This window comes from Stegostoma tigrinum, chromosome 39 (genome assembly GCF_030684315.1).
Source record: "Stegostoma tigrinum isolate sSteTig4 chromosome 39, sSteTig4.hap1, whole genome shotgun sequence".
Lineage (NCBI taxonomy): Eukaryota > Metazoa > Chordata > Chondrichthyes > Orectolobiformes > Stegostomatidae > Stegostoma > Stegostoma tigrinum.
In genome coordinates this window covers 8,299,342-8,319,102 of record NC_081392.1, presented here as the reverse complement: position 1 = coordinate 8,319,102, position 19,761 = coordinate 8,299,342, and the positions used below count along the sequence as shown (strand labels likewise).

Here is a 19,761-nt window from a genome sequence, read left to right as displayed (position 1 = left end):
ATATCAGATCCAAAGTTTGGGTTGTATAGCAGGGAGCACTGTTCGTTCTAAACTTTGCATTACTGCTTCTGCAATCAGTCCTGTTATTGGGGATCCCATTGGTGTTCCATTGATTTGTTTGTATATACAGTTACTGAACGTGAAGGGGGTTGTGAGGCACAGATCTAGTAGTTTCATGGTTGTGTCCTTATTGATGATGTTGATGTCCTGGGTTGCCTGCCTACTTGATTTTTCCAGCAGTGTGGCAATTGTTTCTTTGGCTAGGTTGATGTTTATGGATGTAAAATGTGCTGTTACATCAAAGGATGTCATCATCTTGTCCTCTTCTATTCCAGTGTCCTTGATAATGTTGAGGAATTCTTGAGATAAGCGGATGAAGTGGGTAGTGTCGTCCACTTTGGCAAGTCTATATATTGGTGTACCTGGCAGTGAGTCAGGAGGTCTGAGGAGGACCCCCGGTTTGTGTACCTTGGAGAGCCCATAGAATTGGCGTGTGTTGATCCCTCTGGCTTCATTTTTTGGTAGTCTATCTTGCTGATGTCTCTTGAGTTGTGACCAGCCATCAAGAGACGTGACCAGTTCTCACCTGTTTCACTACCCTTGGACAACAAGGGACATGAATTTAACTGGGACGACATCCATAATCCCACAAGCCAAACAAAGACACACCAGGGAACTCCTGGAGGCCCGGTATTCCAACTGGAACTCCATCAACAAACACGTTGAATTAGACCCCTGTGTACAAACCGCTGAGAAACAGAACCGCAAGTAATACCAACTACCCCAGCAAACCAAGGCATTTAAATAACAAGCGGGACAGAACACTGATGCTTCATTGGAGGCGCACTGATGACGTTACCTAGCAGGGTGACGAAACATTTGCAACCAAACCCACCGGATCAATGAGCAAGCCTACAACCTCATCCACAACCCAAGCTACAAATCTTCTTGAAAACTTTAGATGACTTACTGACCCTGATCTTGCACCAGGAAGCTTTTGAACTGTCTGCCAATAACACAGCTGCTCCTAGTACACCACCTCTGTTTTGCATAAATGAAAGACATTAACGTGTACAACCATAAAGCATGAACGATATTGTTTAACCACTGCAATTTTTTCCTTTCCTTGCCCCCTTTTCACATTTTTCTGTCACCTTGCCCCTCCCTGTCTTTGCAACCTCCAGACATGCTCTGTGATCTCTGCATTCCTCCAATTCTGTCATTTTGTATAGCCCCAGTTTCAGTTACTCCACACATTTAATTGTACCTTCAGTTGCAAAAGCACAAAGCTCTGAAATTCCTTCCCTAAGCATTTCCCAACTCTGCCTTTCTCTCTTTTAAGCCAGACTTTCAAATACACCTCTTTGATAAATTGTTGGTCACCTACTTATGTGACTAAATGTTAAACTTTACATTATAACTCTCCTGAAGGTGCCTAGGGTTGTTTTACTACACTAAGAGGTACTTGTGTTAATGGAAGCTTTTATTGAATGTGTGGTATACCTAATCCCCCCCTAGATAATTAATAATGTTCATTATGTTCCAGGAACATAGCTGCAGAAAACAATAAATGAACAGATAACACGAAAGAGAGCTAGAAATTAGGAGGAATTATTCTGCACATTGCTGATTTTCCTTGCCCTGCCCTGTTCAGCTGTTTAAGGATTCTGGGTTTCTCAGTAGTTTTTCAGTTTGAAAGTTCATTTCTTGCTTTGTGCTTCTCAAAGAGATACAGTTGGTGACACATTACTTTATTCCACTAGCTTATTTTATCTTATTTAAGGGCATCACTAATTAGGCCAACATTTATTGCCCTAATTACCCTGGAGAAGGTGGTGGTGAGCATCCTTCTTAAACTACCGCATTCCATGGAGTGTAGGTACACTTTCAGAACTCCAGGGAAGAGAACTGAGGGTTAGAGATAATGAGAACTGCAGATGCTGGAGAATTCCAAGATAATAAAATGTGAGGCTGGATGAACACAGCAGGCCAAGCAGCATCTCAGGAGCACAAAAGCTGACGTTTCGGGCCTAGACCCTTCATCAGAGAGGGGGATGGGGAGAGGGAACTGGAATAAATAGGGAGAGAGGGGGAGGCGGACCGAAGATGGAGAGTAAAGAAGATAGGTGGGGAGGTAGGGAGGGGATAGGTCAGCCCAGGGAAGACGGACAGGTCAAGGAGGTGGGATGAGGTTAGTAGGTAGATGGGGGTGCGGCTTGGGGTGGGAGGAAGGGATGGGTGAGAGGAAGAACCGGTTAGGGAGGCAGAGACAGGTTGGACTGGTTTTGGGATGCAGTGGGTGGGGGGGAAGAGCTGGGCTGGTTGTGTGGTGCAGTGGGGGGAGGGGACGAACTGGGCTGGTTTAGGGATGCAGTAGGGGAAGGGGAGATTTTGAAACTGGTGAAGTCCACATTGATACCATTAGGCTGCAGGGTTCCCAGGTGGAATATGAGTTGCTGTTCCTGCAGCCTTCGGGTGGCATCATTGTGGCAGTGCAGGAGGCCCATGATGGACATGTCATCTAGAGAATGGGAGGGGGAGTGGAAATGGTTTGCGACTGGGAGGTGCAGTTGTTTGTTGCGAACTGAGCGGAGGTGTTCTGCAAAGCGGTCTCCAAGCCTCCGCTTGGTTTCCCCAATGTAGAGGAAGCCGCACCGGGTACAATGGATGCAGTATACCGCATTGGCAGATGGGGGTTTTCCAGGATTTTCAGCCAATGTGAAGGATCTAGTTCCAAATCACGATGATGAGAAATTTGTAGCGGTTGGTGTTCCCAAGTATCTGCCAGTCTTCCTAGCTGGTAGAGATGTGTTTGGAAAGTGCTGTTGAAGGAACTATGGTGAGGTACACACTGTCGCTATTACGCATCAGTGGAGGAGAAAGTGAACATTGGAGGTTCTGAATGGATGCCACACGAGCAAGCTGCTTGGTTCTGGATGGTCTCAATCTTCTTGACTCTTAATGAAGCTATACTCATCAGGCGAATGGAAAGTAATCCATCTCTCTCCTGACTTTGGGACAGACACTGGGAATACAGCAGATTTATTATTCACCGCACGATTCTCTATCTCTAACCAGCTCTTGCAGCCACAATATGGCTGGGCCAGTACAGTTTCTAATCAATGAAATTTGCATTTCCAAGAACAGGCAAATGATGTGTACCTTTGCTGCAAGAAGCAGAAGTCTAATTCAGAAGTTGTGCACCATGCTTTTTGAGGAAGCTGAATAAAATTACATTTAAGTCAACTCAGTGGAAGATCCAACCACAGGCTTTTGGTGACTCCCTTCACAGACACCCAGTTTCTGACAGCTATATGAGATCTGTGTCTGACCAACAAACATTGTGTCATTTACAGCATCCCTAATGCAACCAGGGAACTGCCCAGCTGCAAACTGTGGCAATGCTGGCTGCCGCAGTACCTGCAGTTCTATCTGAGGTAGTTGGCACACAGCAGCTTTATACTGGTTTACGAGAATTTGTGCCATAAGGAAAATAGAATTAAAGTCAAATCTGTTCACATTTCCTTGTCAAGGCTTTGGAGCAGCGCATAAGTGTTTCTGGAATTGTCCCAGGGATTAAATAGCTTGGAGTGACTGCAGAGGCTGGGGTTGTTGTCTCTAGAGCAAAGAAGGCTGTTGGAGTTAATAGAGGTACTTTAAAATCATGAACGTTTGAGAGTAAGTAAAGTTTCCAGTGACTGATGAGAGAAAACAGCCATAAAGTGATTGACAAATGAGTTGTTGGTGACATCAGGAAGAATCTTCTTGTTCAGTGAGGGATTTTAAGGTTTGGAATATCGTGCTGAATATTGTCACGAAAACAGATTTTATGGTAGCTTTCAAAAAGGAGTTGAGTAAATAGGATAAAACCTTGCAGAAATATGGTAAAAGAGGGGAGGAATGGGCCAAATTGTGTTGCTGTTAGCACCAGCATAGTTCTGTACTACGAATCCCATACTCTCCTCCACACACCAGATATTGAGTCTGCATTTTGCTTTCAAACCAAATATCTTACATTTTGCTTTGACATCAATGCGCTAAGCCGCAGAATAAGCTCAAGTAGGTAATAGTTTTACACCTTCCTCTTGGTGCCACATTCTGTGAACACTACCTTGGGAAAGCTGGTTGTGGTGGGTTAAGGTACGAATCATTTTCTTAAAGAGTTGTTTAAAACTATCCTAGACCAACAGAATGACAGTCTGAGTGCTCTACTGGATGCAAGGTGTTATGATCCCAACAGGACAGAGGAACCAATTATAACTTCTGGTTTCAAAATCAATCCTAAATCTACAAAAATAAAACTTGACCTCAATTTCTGTTATTTCAGTATTTATATTACAACTTGTATATTAAATAGCATACAGATATGAAGAAGGGTAGATCCATTCCAAATTGCTGAATATCCTTTCCATGCTTATGGCGATTAATTTCAGCCAAAATCCTTCACAGCTCTGAATGTTCAGAGCTAATAGAATTCCAGCTCCTTTTCTTTTGAAGATTTATCCTCCAATCCTCATCTGATAGCTTCATCCAACCAGCCTAAGTTTCACCAAAATGGTGCACTTCTGCAGAAGCTTCTCAGGCCTGCTCACAACAGTCTTGATATCATGAATTGGATCCCCAGAGATCCCGTAATCTGCACTCTGTGATAAACCCATGCACTGTATAGCCAGTTCATACTTACTAGTAACTTGAAGTAAGGGAAAGTGCTACAATTCCCTTCCATTTGTCTGTTGCCAACTTCAGGATACAACCGCCATTTTCTTCTGGCTTAGCTGTGCTACTCCTTTGCTGATGGAGAACCTGATCACGTGGGTGCTGCCATAAAGGGGTCCCTTACAGATCACATGCTCTGTCAAGTCTCTGTCCTCGGTCCTCAATCTCTTGGTGACAACTTTGTCAGTTTTCCCCACTCACTGCCCAAGGCTTCATTTCCCATGCCCGTCGAACCCATCTTTTTGAGCAAGGTAGCGCTTTGCCTGGAATCTTCTCTGCAGAGCTGCTACCACCTTTTATAAACTTGACCTCAAACAAAATTCTGCTACCCATATCCTAACTGACACCAAGTCACTGTCAGTGCCTGCATTCTCTCTCATTTTCTAGTTGCTGCACGGACCTCTGTAATTCGTACACAGCAGCAACTTCCAGTGTGGGAAGTCCATGGGTGTCAGTTGGTGACTGCAAGTTCTCCAACTGGCTAGAGTGATCATCACTGTGCTCGCTGATCTACCATCAGTCCTCAGATTGAAAATTCTCAACCTTGTATTCAAATCTCTTTCCCTCCAAGTTCCTTCACTTTCATAACCCACTTAGAAATCTGCATTTCTCCAATTTTTGATTTTAACTGTCCCACCATTGCCAGCCATGGTTTCCTTCTCTGGAAACCCAATCCTAAACCTGTTTGCTCATCCTTTGAAGCCTTTTTTTTAAAACTAACAAGCTTTTAGTCACCTCTTTTGTCACAAAGTCAGTTCATATGAATTACCTTAGGCCATTAGGTTCAGCGGTTTGAAAGAAAAGACCTCAGTCCTGCGGTCTGGGCTAGCCCTGACCCAGGAAGCGATACAGGCAGTAGACTGTATGCTGTTTGTTAACGCAAATACACAACAGATGTCCTGTTTGTCTTTGTTGAGTAAGTAGTTTGATCTACTCATTAAATATTAATTCAACATCATTCCCATGCTCCACCTTCAGTCTCTATTCTGAAATGTCACCATGCTGTGAAACATTAATAATGCACCTCTTGGGTGGTCAAACACAATCGTTAGAGGTTGCTGTGACTTAGCAACCAGCTGTCAATTGTATCATAGCACCTTGTCCATTGCAACCTATTTTTAAAATAAGAACAAAGGTAAAGTAAGGACAAAGAGCGCAAGGTTAGTCACCAGCGCACGCAGAGCCTTGCTTGCACATATATGGTGAAGGATCCTTGTTGCACTGGTTTCAATAACACTCCCTGACTTTTCTCTAATCAAATACCCTTTGATCAATTGTCATTTCTCACAAGAATCAGCTGATTGTTATCTCTCCTGCTCACAGAGGCACTGGGTCCATTTTCTGTGATCGAAGAGCTGAGATCGCCCCAAATTGCACTGTTATGCAAACAGTAGAAATACCCTCACATCTGAGGCTGAGGGTTGAAGCTTCACTGCAGGACCCTTAAGTAGTGCTGAGGGAGTGCTTTGTTGCAGAGGTGTACCACCTTTGAAGGTGATGTGAGATCAAGGCTCAGTCTGCGTGTTCAGTATTCTCACTGTAAAATATTCAGCTGCTTCAGAGCAACAGTGAATTCTCCTGGCCTCTTGAGCAATATTCCTTCCTTTGCCATTAACTACCAGTTCAGTTCACTGCTGTGCCTGCACCTTCCTTATTACCGAAAGTCTGTGTTATGGCTAGGCTTGGACTTGTTGGGAAGTCACTGAGTACTGAGTGTTTGATAAAGTGCTGTCCGTTTTTCCAGTGGAGCAAAATAGAAAACTTGAGGTCAGAATTGGTCTTCAGATCGGTATGACAGGTCAGCACAACATCGAGGGCTGAAGGGCCTGTACTGTGCTGTAATGTTCTATGAAAATTGACCTGGTGTGTGCAATATTTAGTTATTTGCTACAAGCTACCTAAAGGTAAAGACAACCTACCTCATGCCCCTTTAACCTATAATGTTTGCTGGACAGACACTAGAATAGAACACTGATTCCTTTCTCATTCCTTCTTTTTATCCGAAACCAAAAAGGCAGACCCAGCAACTAATGGTATTACAAACATCATATTTGTAATAATAGCACCTTTCAAATCCACCAATCCAACAATAAAATGTAGGCAATCATTTGCTTTTGAAGTTAGATCCTGTCAGAGGCGTAAATTTGAGCACCATAAAAATAATGAGACGAAGGATCAGGTAATCTGTTTACTGTCATGATTGAAAGGGAGCTCTCTTTTTTATGGCGTTGTACAATCTTTCATGTCTATTTGAATTGTTAAGTTAATCCATGGTTCAATGTCTGATCTGATAGATGGTACTTCTGATAATGCAGCTTTCTCTCATTACGACAGTGCAGTGTCAGCCTCACATTCCCACTGTTGACAATCTGCACTGTACTTGAACTGCTGAATCCCCCTGTTGGATCTTCACAGGGACAGTAGGCTGGCTTTAAATTCACCAGTCCAGATCTGATACAGTCAATCATTGAAAGAAAGGCTTGTATTTATGTGGTGTTTTTCTCACCCTCAATCCTTACGAAACATTTTAGACCCCACATAAGAAATGTGGCAGCCAGTTTCTACGCAGGAATCTCCCATAAGCAACGACGTGAAAACAAAATAATTTGTTTTATGTTGTAAGGTGTGTTGGAAATATTGACCAGGACACCAGACAGCTTTCGTGCTCATCATTAAACTGGAAAGGATGTAAAAGGAGATTCTCAAGGAAGTTACTGAGACTGGAAGTTTTGAGTTAAAGGGATAGGCTGGGACTTTTGTTCCCTGGAGCATAGGCGGCTGAGAGGTAATCTTAGAAGTTTATAAAAAGGGCCGTAGATAAGGTGACTAGCCAAGACCTTTTAGGGAAAAGATCAGAGGGTGGTGTGTATATGGAGAAAGAGATAATAAAGTGTGGAGCTGGATGAACACAGCAGGCCAAGCAGCATGTTAGGAGAACAAAAGCTGACGTTTTGGGCCTAGACCCTTGGTCAGAAAAGGGGGAGGGGGAGAGGGTTCTGAAATAAATAGGGAGAGAGGGGGAGGCAGATTGAAGATGGATAGAGGAGAAGATAGGTGGAGGGGAGACAGACAAGTTAAAGAGGTGGGGATGGAGCCAGTAAAGGCGAGCGTAGGTGGGGAGGGGATAGGTCAGCCCGGGGAGGACGGACAGGTCAAGGGGGTGGGATGAGGTTAGTAGGTAGGAAATGAAGTTGCAGCTTGAGGTGGGAGGAGGGGATAGGTGAGAGGAAGAACAGGTTAGGGAAGTGGGGACGAGCTGGGCTGGTTTTGGGATGCAGTGGTGGGAGGAGAGATTTTTGCGTCTTGTGTGTGTATATGGAATGAGCTTCTAGAGGAAGTGGAAGGTGCAGGTACAGTTACAACATTTAAAAAACATTAGGACAGGTAAGTGGATAAGAAAGATTTGGAAGGATATGGGCCATACACAGACAAAGGGACTAGTTCAGTTTAGGAAACCTGCTCAGCTGGTTTGGTTGGATGAGTTGAGCCAAAGGACCTGTTTCCTGTATGACTGTATGAACACTCAGGGTTAACGTGTCACCCAACGGCCTGCAGCATATGTCACCCTAGATTATGGGCCCTTGATTCAGCAGTGGGACTCGAACCCGCAATCTTCAGACTCATAGGTGCAAATGCTAGCCATTCATCCACAATGTCATAGTTAACGGAGCTCACGTACCCAGCTATTAGATTACTGCAATTGGACTCGGGCAGAAGAGGCAAAACATCAGCCACGCTTCCTTCTTCCAGTTCTAGGGACCCTAGCTGCACTATCCACAAGAATTCAGCCGTGATAAGGCAGCTTTCTGGGTGCTCATTGCTGCAGCATCATACAGTTACAAGAGATAGCAGATGATGTGCCTGTGTAAATATATTCCAAGCAGGAAGAAGGGTGGGGCTTTGTATCCACAACTAATTGCAGAATTGCATCCTAAATCTCTCCAGGATAGGCCACCACAGTACCAGTGATGACAGCTCAGCCTATCGATCTGTAGATGAAGTAAACTACTGGGACAAACAGGACCACCCCATCTCGAGGCTCCGACACTACATGGTGAACAAGGGCTGGTGGGATGAGGAGCAGGAAAAAGCTTGGAGGAAGCAGTCCAGGAAACGGGTAGGTATTACCACTGACTTTGTTCAGCACAAAATATATAGTAAACCCTTCCCAATAAACTAACAGAATCCACGCTTCATCTTGTCCTTTGTTGGAATGTCCTAAGGATGAGACAGGCTCTATAACAATGCAAAGATTTTTTTTATAGTCTTTCACATTGAATTGGAACTCAGTACTGCATTCTAATTGAATCAGGTTTGTAAACCCATGATTTTGACAATAGATGATGGGATTCACATTTTGTATTGTATATTGTGTTATTCAGCCACACCATGCTGGCAAGCTAGCTCACATTTATGAATAATACTTGATCCTTGTGATCCCTAGATTTGTTTTGATTTCCTAAAGGAGCAAGAGTGTTTTTTTGATTCTCTCTTATCAGATGTATGCTTCAATTTTTTTCTCTTTTGTTTTTAAACCTCTATATATGAGATTATGTGACTGTAAGAGCCCTGGAGTGAGCAGTCATGTCCTGACCGCCAAATTTCATGCCAGGCTTGATCAGTCAGCTAACTGAGATCTAGCAGGGTAATGGCAAGTCAGCTGATCAGTGAGCTCATCCTCTGCAGCAGTTGCAGCAGGAGCTCTGAGGGAACGAAGAGATTTTGGATTTCTTGGCTTGTCCACATCACTTAAAGTCAGAAGACAGCATGTGATCAATAAGACTAATGGAATGTTGGCTTTTATCTCAGGGAAGCCATAATACAAGGGCAAGGAAGAATTGCTTCAGTTGTAGCAAGCATTCTGGTGCAAGTCACGGGTTACTAGAGTGAGAGCATTTAAAATACTGGCATTAATTCCAGTTGAAAAGAAACCCCGCCTACAATAACATGTGGTACTTTGCATGTGTATATTCATTTAGCATCTACCAGCAGTTACAGCAACCAAAAAAAAAATTCACACACACTGAGATAGTAGGAACTGCAGATGCTGGAAAATCTGGCATAAGGACATGTAGAGCTGGATGAACACAGACGGCATCAGAGGAGCAGGAAAGCTGATGTTTCGGGCCTAGAACCTTCTTCAGAAAAAGCACTCCATCTTTTTGTCTTGCCAACAAATAACTGCACAAGAGGGCCTAAGCCACACAAGCATGAGTACTGAGATTACGTACCAATTCCAGTGACTGTTGCTCCATTTCTATTTGTGAATCAGAAATGCAAACAGCTGGCTTGCAGCGTCTGCTTATGTGTGGGGCACAGAACCAGGATCAGGCACCAGTGGAGCATTGCTCCGTTTTGGCCATCACATCTCAGGACGGGCATTTGTCTTGGAAGTAGCTACAAGACTGGTTCACGAGAATACTGTGGGAGCTTAAAGCATTAAGTTATGAGAATAGGTTGCATAAACACTTGTTGGGCTGAAGGACCTCTTTCCACACTGTAGGGATTCTATGATTCCATGAACACAAGACATAAGGTATTTGCGGATGGAACGATGGGTGAGTGAGTGAGCAAACATCTAGAAAACAGAGTGTAATGTAGAAAATGTGAAATTGATCACATTGGTAGAAAGAATGAGGAAGCAGAGTGTTACTTAAACAATGAATGATTGAGAAATTCTGAGGTTCTAACGCCCAAGTGTCAAAATGTTAGTATGCAAGTACAGCATGTGACCAAGAGGGCTGATAGGGTGCTGTCCTTTATTATGAGAGTTAGTGAACATAAAAGTAAGGATATTATGCTGCAGTTACACTGAATGTTGGTGAATTTACATCGAGATACTGTTTTGTGTGTGCCATTTTGCTGTCCTCCTTTACAGAAGGACGCTAATGCCGGAGAGGCACTTGTATGTAAGATCCTGAATGATCTCGACAAAGTGGACATGGAAAGGATATTTCCACTTGTTCAGTCCAGAACTAGGGGGCACTGTTTTATAAATGAGGGACTGCCCTTTCAGGACAGAGATGAAGAGTTTTTTTCTGTCTCAGAGACTTTGGAACTCATTGCTTCAGAAAGTGGTGGAGGCAAGATAATTAAATATTTTTAAGACCTAGGGTGGATAGATTCTTGTTAAGAAAGGAATTGAAGGTTATCGGAGGGTAGATGGGAATGTGAAATTTGAAACACAAACAATTCAGCCTTGATCTAATTGGCAGAGCAAGATCAAGAGGTCTGCTTGTGCTCCTGTTCAGTATGTTCAAATGTAAGCATGTCTTGAAGTCAGAAGGTGAAGAGTTTGAGGAGATAAAGGGGTGGATACAGAAATCCTGCTTCCCTGGTACAGCAGTCCAGACAACAGGGCATCTTTGGAGAGAAATGAAGAAGGGTCACTGGACCGGAAACATTAACTCTGATTTCTCTCCACAGATGCTGCTGGACTCAATTAGAATCCCTTCGGTCCAACAAGTCCACACTGAACCTCAGAACATCCCACCCAGACCCATCCCCTATAACCCCCCTCATCCTCACATCCCTGAACACTATGGGCAATTTAGCACAGCCAATCCACCTAACCTGCACATCTTTGGACTGTGGAAGGAAACCGGAGCACCCGGAGGAAACCCACGCAGACACTGGGAGAATGTGCAAACTTTACACAGACAGTCACCAGAGGGTGGAATTGAACCCGGGTCCCTGGTGCTGTGAGGCAGCACTGATAACCACCGAGACATAGTGCCGCCCTACTTGCTGAGTTTTCTAGAATATTCTGTTTTTGTTTCTGATTTCCAGCATCTGCAGTTCTTTTGGTTTTCCCCTCAGGAACCTCAGAGCAGCTGCATAGCTTAAAGGAAACACTGGTCTTTCTAGGATCTGAGGAGGGGGAGAGTGGCAACGGTGTCATAGGAAACCCTTTTTTTCAGTGGTTTCAAGCATTGCTGACAAGATTGACATTTGTTGTTATCCTTAATTCTACGTGTTAATGAACTGCCTTTTTGGATTGTTACAGACCATGGTGGCTCACTGGTTAGCACTGCTGCCTCACTGCACCAGGGATACAGGTTCAGTTCCACCCCCCGGGTGACTGTCCACGTGGAGTTTGCACATACTCCCTGTGCCTGCGAGGGTTTCCTTCCACAAGCCAAATTGCCCCATAGTGTTCAGGGATGTGCAGGCTACGTGGGTTAGATATGGGAACCACAGGGTTGTGGGGATGGACTAGGGGTTTGGATCTGGGTGGGAAATTCTTCAGAGGGTCAGTTTGGACTCATTGGAATGAATGGCATGCTTCCACACTGTAGGGATTTTAAGTGGCATAGGTACACCCTGCAGTGGAGGTTTGTAACATCTGTGTAGCTTTCTAGGTTGGTTTGGAGGGCAGTTAAAAGTCCACACTGCTGAGGGTCTGAGTCGCATAGAGGCCAAACCAAGTGAAATGAGAGTCATGTTGAAATGTTAACTTTGTTTCTGTCTTCACAATTGCTGAGCTCATCTAGCAATCTGACATAAAAACAGATTTTTAGTACCTGCAGTATTTTACAATACAGAGCTGGGAGATATATATATTTAGAAAAAACATTCTTACTGAGGTGGTATTATTGTTTGGCGAGTGATATTCTGTAAAATGGCAATACACCATGCACTGTAACTAAAACAGTTCCTTTGCTGCAGGATGTGATAACAGTGAATGTGTTAGCCTTCAGACCCAGCATTCAATCATTTCCCTTCACCTAGAGCTCCAATCAAGAGTTTGCTATGTGGACCACAGCAATGACGCTTCCTTTTAACTTCTCGATCTTACAGTTGTGGCCTCTGTTACTCAAAACTGCGTAGGACCAGGGTCTCTCATACTGGCTATCTAGCTGGCAGATATAATGTCGGCCTTCAGTGGCCTGAGTGAATTCTGTGCTTGCTGACAACAACCCAGAGTTTCAAACAGGGCAATACAATGTAATTGTTGTCAGAGGTCTGACATGCCCAGGCACCTAACCTCAGCAAGAAACACAAGAAGCAGAGGAAAAAGTTGAAAGTCAGCTGCAGGTCCAGTGGCTCTGAATAGGAAATTGCTACTTCTGGATTATATGTGAGAGAGGGAGAGTGAATGTCGTGCCACTATTATGCCACCCCTGCAATGGGAGTGTAGGTGGGAGCATGTTGTTCTCTGCACTCCATCAAAGGGTGGTTTAACAGCAATGTCAGTGGATCCTAGGGATCCACAGATGCTGCAGGTTTGAAGCACAGAATACATTTTAAACCCAAGAAAGGAGGTTCCTCAGTGATGACACTGGAAAAATGCCATCCATTTAACCAATAGATTCTGACTCTGCAATTTCTTTTGCCAGGTCATGGAAGCCTTTGAGGAGGCTGAACGGGCGCTGAAACCAAAACTGGATCACATCTTCACTGACGTGTATGAAGAGACCCCAGTCAGCCTCCAGAAACAACAGGAGGCACTGCAAAGGCACTTAAAGATGTATGGGGAGCATTACCCCATCGACCATTATGAGAAATAGATGGACTGTCTGCCGCATCCTCCCCCGCCCCCCACACACCCACTCCCACAAGTCTGCCTGCCTATGAATTTCTGTTTCATGTCCTGTCACAAAAGCTACTCACCTTCCCCCCCCCCACCCCCGCTTCCCAATCCCCACTTCACCCCACCCTCTCTTCCCCCCTCAACCTCTAATCAGAGTGCTCTGTTAGTAAGGTTTATAGGAATTTGATGTTGTACTCCATGAAATCCTGGTCTTCCGTGATCACCTCATCCCAAACATGGGAATGATGTCATTGAGAGGTCATTTCAAATGAAGCACTGTGTGTGATGATCAGTCACCCAGGAGCAGGGTGAATGTTGTAGCATTTCAGGACATCAGAATTATTCAGTGCTGTCTGCTTACAGAAAGGGAGGAGGAGACAGTGGAAACTCAAGAGCTGTGAGAATAGGCTGATTGTCCCTTCTGGGTTTCAATGCTCTGTCAGTTCCAGGAGGTTGAGCTATAAATAGAGCTCTGTGGGGGAAGTGGCCTGTTCTATTCACTCATGTGTTTGATCTGCAGTGTGAATTTATCTTCTCAGTCGCACAAATTCACTAGCTAAGGGTTTGCAATGGTGCTGTTTTGGCTTGTGGTATGTAGCTGGATGAGAGCAATAATCCCTCTTGACCATTACCTAACCTTTCAGTTTCCTCAATGTACTCATCTGCAATATTAGCAAGTGATTCTCTGGGTTCTCCAGAAAACCTTGTGAGTTAAGTACTGAGCCTCGGAACCAATACACCCCACCCAGCCTGTACGAAATAGCATAAATGCAATCTTGACCAGTGAGCAGGGTAGGCTGGTCACTGGCCTTGTTGCTCCTAAGCTTTCTGCAGGACTTTGACATGGCTGTAAATGTACACACAGCAGTAATGCACATGTCTGCCACCAGCACTACCTACTCTACATTGCTGCTGTAATACTCTGAGATGATTTTTTTTGCTGAAGATCGGATCTTTTCGCATTTTCTCTAAAGCAAAAATGTTGTTCCTGGTGTTTAAAATCCAATTTACATCTCACTTTTATTATGGTTTAGTTGGATGCTGCAAATGTTTTGTTTGTCAAATAGGATATGGTTTAAATCACTTTCGGAAAGGGCTTCCTTGCACACACAGACTCACTTGTAGCTATTTAATGACCAAGATCAAATCCTCCTGAAATCATAGCATCTTGGATTTATGGACTAGATCTTAAATTTGACTTGTGTCACAGAGTTTGGAAGGACTGGAGCAGGATAGGGAGGCACTGGTATTCAATCACTGACCATGATTGACCCTCTTGTAGGGAATCAATCAACCTCATTTCCTGGAAGAGTACACAGGTGGGGGAGGTCCACAACAGCATCCCTTTGTTAATGTTTCTTCAACTGGTGTTTATTTACAAATAAGAAGTTGATGCAGGTCACTTCTTCAGTGCTGTCCATATGAATTTCATCAATAAACACCGTGATTATTAGTGTAACAGTCTGTGGAGTTGCCAGATTTGTGCATCAGTTAATAAAAAGCTGCAGGTTGCAGTTAACTTCTGGGGTGTTGTCAGTCCTGCTAATTGTGGTTACAGATGTAGATTCATAAGTCAGAGATGTACGGCACAGAAGCAGATCCTTCTATCCATCTCGTCCATGCCGACCAACTATCCCAAATTAATCTCGCCCTTTATACCAGCATTTGGCCCATATCTCTCTAAACCCTTCCTATTCATATGCAGGTTGTAATGCACCTACCAGCTCCCGTATTAGATCTAATGTGTCATTTCTAGCTGACCAGGCCTCTAAGATAGGCCCTGCTGTCTATGGTAATAGTTGTTTGATAAACTGGGCATTATATTTCTTATGTGCTTTCATGGGATGTGGGTGTCTCTGTTACCCATCTTTACTCTTGAACTGAGTGATTGTTCAGGCCATTTTAACTTCAATAGTGGGGTGGCTCAGTGGTTAGCGCTGCTACCTTAGAGCACCAGGAACCCAGGTTCATTTCCACCCTTGGGCAACTCTGTGGAGTTTACGCATTCTCCCTGTGCCTGTGTGGGTTTCCTCCCACAGTCCAAAGATGTGCAGTTTAGGTGGATTGGCCTTGCTAAAATGCCCTTGAGTGCTCAGGGATGTGCAGGCAGATGGGTTAGTGAGGGGATGTGTAGGGTTACAGGAACAGATTTGGGGGGATGGATCTGGTTGGGATGCTTTTCGGAGGGTCAGCCTGGACTCAATGGGCTGAATGGCCTGCTTCCACACTCTCTCTGCATTCTATGATTCTACAATTTCAGAAGGCATCTAAGATTCTGCCACTTCACTGGAGTTAAATGAAGGCTGGACAGGCTAAGGATGGGAGATTTCCAACCTTAAAAGACATTAGTAAACTAATGGTTAGCAGTTCATTGGTTGCCGTTAATGAGATTAATTTCAGACATACTTATTAAATTTTAAATTTCAACAGCAGGCATCGTGAACCCACACCCTCTGGGTTATCACTACTCCACTGCCTCTGCATCATGGAATTAGCACTCTGGGAAAACAGCATAAGAGCGTAAGAACTAGGAGCAGGAGTAGGCCATCCGGCCCCTTTAGGCCCCACCATTTAATAAGATCATGGCTGATCTTTGAGACTCAGCTCCACTTACCCGCCCACTCACAATAACCCTTAATTCCTTCACTGTTCAACAACTTGCCTTAAAAACTTCTAGGGAGGTAGGTTCAGCCACTTTACTGGACAGAGAATTCCACAAATTCACAACCCTTGGATGAAGAAGTTCCTCCTGACCTCAGTCCTACATCTGCTTCCCTTTATTTTGAGGCGATGCCCTCTAGTCCTAGTTTCACCTGCTAGCGGAAACAACCTCCCCGCCTCCACTTTACCTATTCCCTTCATAATCTTATATGTTTCTATAAGAACTCCCCTTATTCTTCTGAATTCTGGTGAGTATAATCCAAGTCTACTCAGTCTCTCCTCATAATCCAACCCTCTCAACTCTGGAATCAACCGAATGAATCTCCTCTACACCCCCCTCCAGTGCTAGTATATCTCTTTGCAAGTAAGGAGACCAAAACTGCACATAGCACTCCAGGTGTGGCTTCACCAGGACCCGATACAGCTGCAGCATAGCCTCCCTGTTTTTTAAACTCCGTCCATCTGGCAATGGCAGACAAAATTCCATTTGCCTTTTCAATTACCTGCTGTACCTGCAATCCCACTTTTAGTGATTCATGCACAAGTACACCCAAGTCCCTCTGCATAGCAGCATGCTGCAATTTTTTACCATTTAAAACATAGTCCATTTTGCTGTTATTCCTACCAAAATGGATGCCCTCACACTTATCAACATTGTACTCCATCTGCCCGCTCATTTAGACTATCTATTATCCCTCTGCAGACTTTCAGTGTCTTCTGTACACTTTGCTCTACCACTCACCTTAGTGTCAGCTCCAAATTTTGACACAGGACACTTAGTGCCCAGCTCCAAATCATCTATATAAATTGTAAACAATAGAGGTCCCAACACTGATCCCTGAGGCACACCACTAGCCACTGCCAACCAGAAAAACGCCCATTTGCCCCTACTGTCTGCTTTCTACTGGTCGACCAATCCTCTATCCATGCCAATACACTACATTATCTTCTGTAGCAGCCTTTGGTGTGGCACCTTGTTAAATGCCTTCTGGAAATCCAGATACACCACATCCACAGGTTCCCCATTGTCCACCATGCAAGTGATGTCCTCAAAGAATTCCACCAAATTAATTAAACATGACCCACTCTTCAAGAACCCATGCTGGGTGTTCCCAATGGGATAATTTATATCCAGATGTCTTGCTATTTCTTCCTTAATGATAGATTCAAGCATTTTCCCCACTACCGAAGTTAAGCTGACTGACCTGTAGTTACCTGCTTTTTGTCTCCTTCCTTTTTTAAACAGTGGCGTCACATTGGCTGTTTTCCAATCTGTGAGACCACCTAAGTAGACCAGTGCTCCAGACTGAACTTCACAATTTTAAGAGGAAGTATGCAGGGGGAGGGGTCAGCTCAGTGAAGGTATGTCTTTGTGGGTGATTCACTCCACCCTAACTCCTCTCATTTCTCCCATGTCGTGTGTACTTTATGGTAAGCAGCTCTAATGTCAAACTGTGAAGTATTCTGTAACAATGTAATGTTATACAGCAGGATGTATTCATCTCCCAAGAGATGCTGGCTGCTTTCTTTGCTGAGCTAGTAACAAAAAAGGACATAGGACTGTAAATTCTAGCTGTGGAATCACATGCTTTGTGGAGAGGATCACTTTCACAGTATTGTGATCACAAGGCACAGACATTCTCTCTTCCTGCAGGCTCCATGCTCTCCTCCATTTCCAATAGTCCATCAGCCTGTCTCATTGTGTTTTTTTCCTCATAACAGTAAAATGAGTAATGTTAATGCACTATCCTATTACATTATTGTGTCCAAGTCAGAAGTTTGTCATTGCAAGTCCCACTCCAGCAAAAACACTGTATCCTGATGTATTGACAGACTCTGTGTATTGCAAGTCATTTCATTCCATAATGGATTACTGTGTTAGTGTTACGGAAGTGGCTGGTCTCCTCTGATGGCCACCATCAATGTAATTCAGAGGGCATGGGACAAGCTGGTGATTATTTGGCTAGAGCCTGGAGCCATTGATATTACAGAAGATTCCACATTTGTGCAGATCTGATTGTTGGTTTATGGTGTCAGAACTCTGCTCAATGTTGCTGACCTGTGGTAAATTACAGACTGCACAAGTTGTTGACAGCTCTGGAAATTTGCTTAATTCTTTTGCCTGCGTCTCTGGGTTCTGCTGTCGTCATTGAAAGGAGACATTGCTGGCACACAAAATGACACAAACAAGCTGGTGTTAGGATTCCCTACAGCACTTACCACAAATGGCAGATATGATTTAAACAACTTTCTTAAAGAGTCCTACTGCAATTATCAATAAAGGACTTTCTAACCAGCTTTCTATTTTGCTCACCACATCCCACCTCGTCTTCCCATCTGTATGTGTAATTTGTTTATAAACCCAGATTTTCTCTTCCTAAAAGATTAATCTGGTTTGTGTACTAGGCAAAGGTCTATTTTGACTGAATGGAAACAAATATCACAAAAATTCCCCAGGGATCTTTACAATCTTCCTTGTTTGCAGTACCTGACCTCCCTATTAACAATGCTGGTCAAACACTGCACTGTGAACTACAAACATCAAAACACTTTGTTCCTTTTTGACTCTCATTTTCCGTTTTAATTTGGCCGGTGATGTTGTAAACTCTCTGTCAGAAAACTGTCAATATGAAATTCCCCTGGATCCTGCTTTGATTTTTTTTTGGCACACTAGCAGTGTGTTTTGCAGCTGTTAACACAAGCTGTTAACTAAGGAGATCTGATAGATGATAGCATAGCTGTAGAATTGAGAGCTGTTTCGTTGATGTGGGACTCGGAGCGGAGAAAGGGTTTGATTAACTAATGTTCACGCTGAGTGTTGAACTAGAAGCAGCAGAACAAATCCCAGCTTCAAATTTATCTTCAAAAATGCTGTTACAAAACAATGTTATAGCTACATGTTTAATCATTGCTTTTTTTAAAAATAAAAATCAAAAGACAGTGAAAAAATGTGCAATCTTACGTGAGTGTTAAGGGTGCTGGTTGGTAATGCTGGTTCTGAAGGACAGTGAAGGTAATGACTGAGGGTGTCTTTTTATACAGAGGTTCTAGCTAATTTTGGGGTTGTTGTAATGTCTCCAATCTTCTGGATTTAATTCTTACTGGCTGTAGAGCTGAATTAAATACCTTTCTGTCACAATGTTAGTCAAATTAAACTTCCTTGTGTCATTGTGTTTCATTCCTTCAGACAGGCAACTAAAAGTATTTTTGAGCTCGATAAAAGAATGTGAAGGTACTGGTATTGGACTGGGATGAACAAAGTCAGAAATCACACGACACCAGGTTTATTTGAAATCACAAGCTTTCGGAGCGCTGTTCCTTTGTCAGCTGACAGAGGAGCAGTTCTCTGAAAGCTTGTGATTTCAAATAAACCTGTTAGCCTATAACTTAGTGTTGTGTGTCTTCTGAAGAAAGACAGAAGTGCTTGAGGTGATTTTAACAGTTTCTAGAGCTAGGGTGAGTCTCTGGAATTTTCAAACATGTGGCACAAAGTCTGTCCCAAGTATTGGGAATCTAAGCTCTCTCAAATTGTGACCTGTGGTGTCTTGCAAACAGCTTTGTAACTACAGAAATTACTCTGAAGGGGAGCCACAAGAATGCTATGCACTTTGATCAGGTATTCTGCAAGTGCGTAACCTATTCAAACGTGACTTATTTCAGCAGTGCAGGCAAAAAAAAAGCCAGTTGTTGCTGTGATGAAATGTGAAAATATTAAAGATTGTATATTTCACTGCTTGTGTCTGTTTTCGTTTATAGTCCTTGTGGTTTTAGAGAATGTATGTTTGTAAAATGGTCATTTTACTGCCCTAATGACTTGGATCCTGAGAAATCAAATCTTACCACAGCAATTG

At 43.6% G+C, this 19,761-nt stretch overlaps 1 protein-coding gene across 1 annotated transcript in view; it reads left to right on the top strand.

The window, feature by feature from the left end:
* Nucleotides 1-19,640, top strand: part of bckdha (branched chain keto acid dehydrogenase E1 subunit alpha) — a 70,103-nt gene extending 50,463 nt beyond the window's left edge. Inside the window, exons 8-9 of the mRNA XM_048522358.2 lie at nt 8,662-8,833; nt 13,056-19,640. Coding sequence (XP_048378315.1) covers nt 8,662-8,833; nt 13,056-13,226 — 343 coding nt within the window. The 3' untranslated portion in view covers nt 13,227-19,640. The remainder of the gene's footprint in view (nt 1-8,661; nt 8,834-13,055) is intronic.
* Nucleotides 19,641-19,761: the final 121 nt, after the last annotated feature.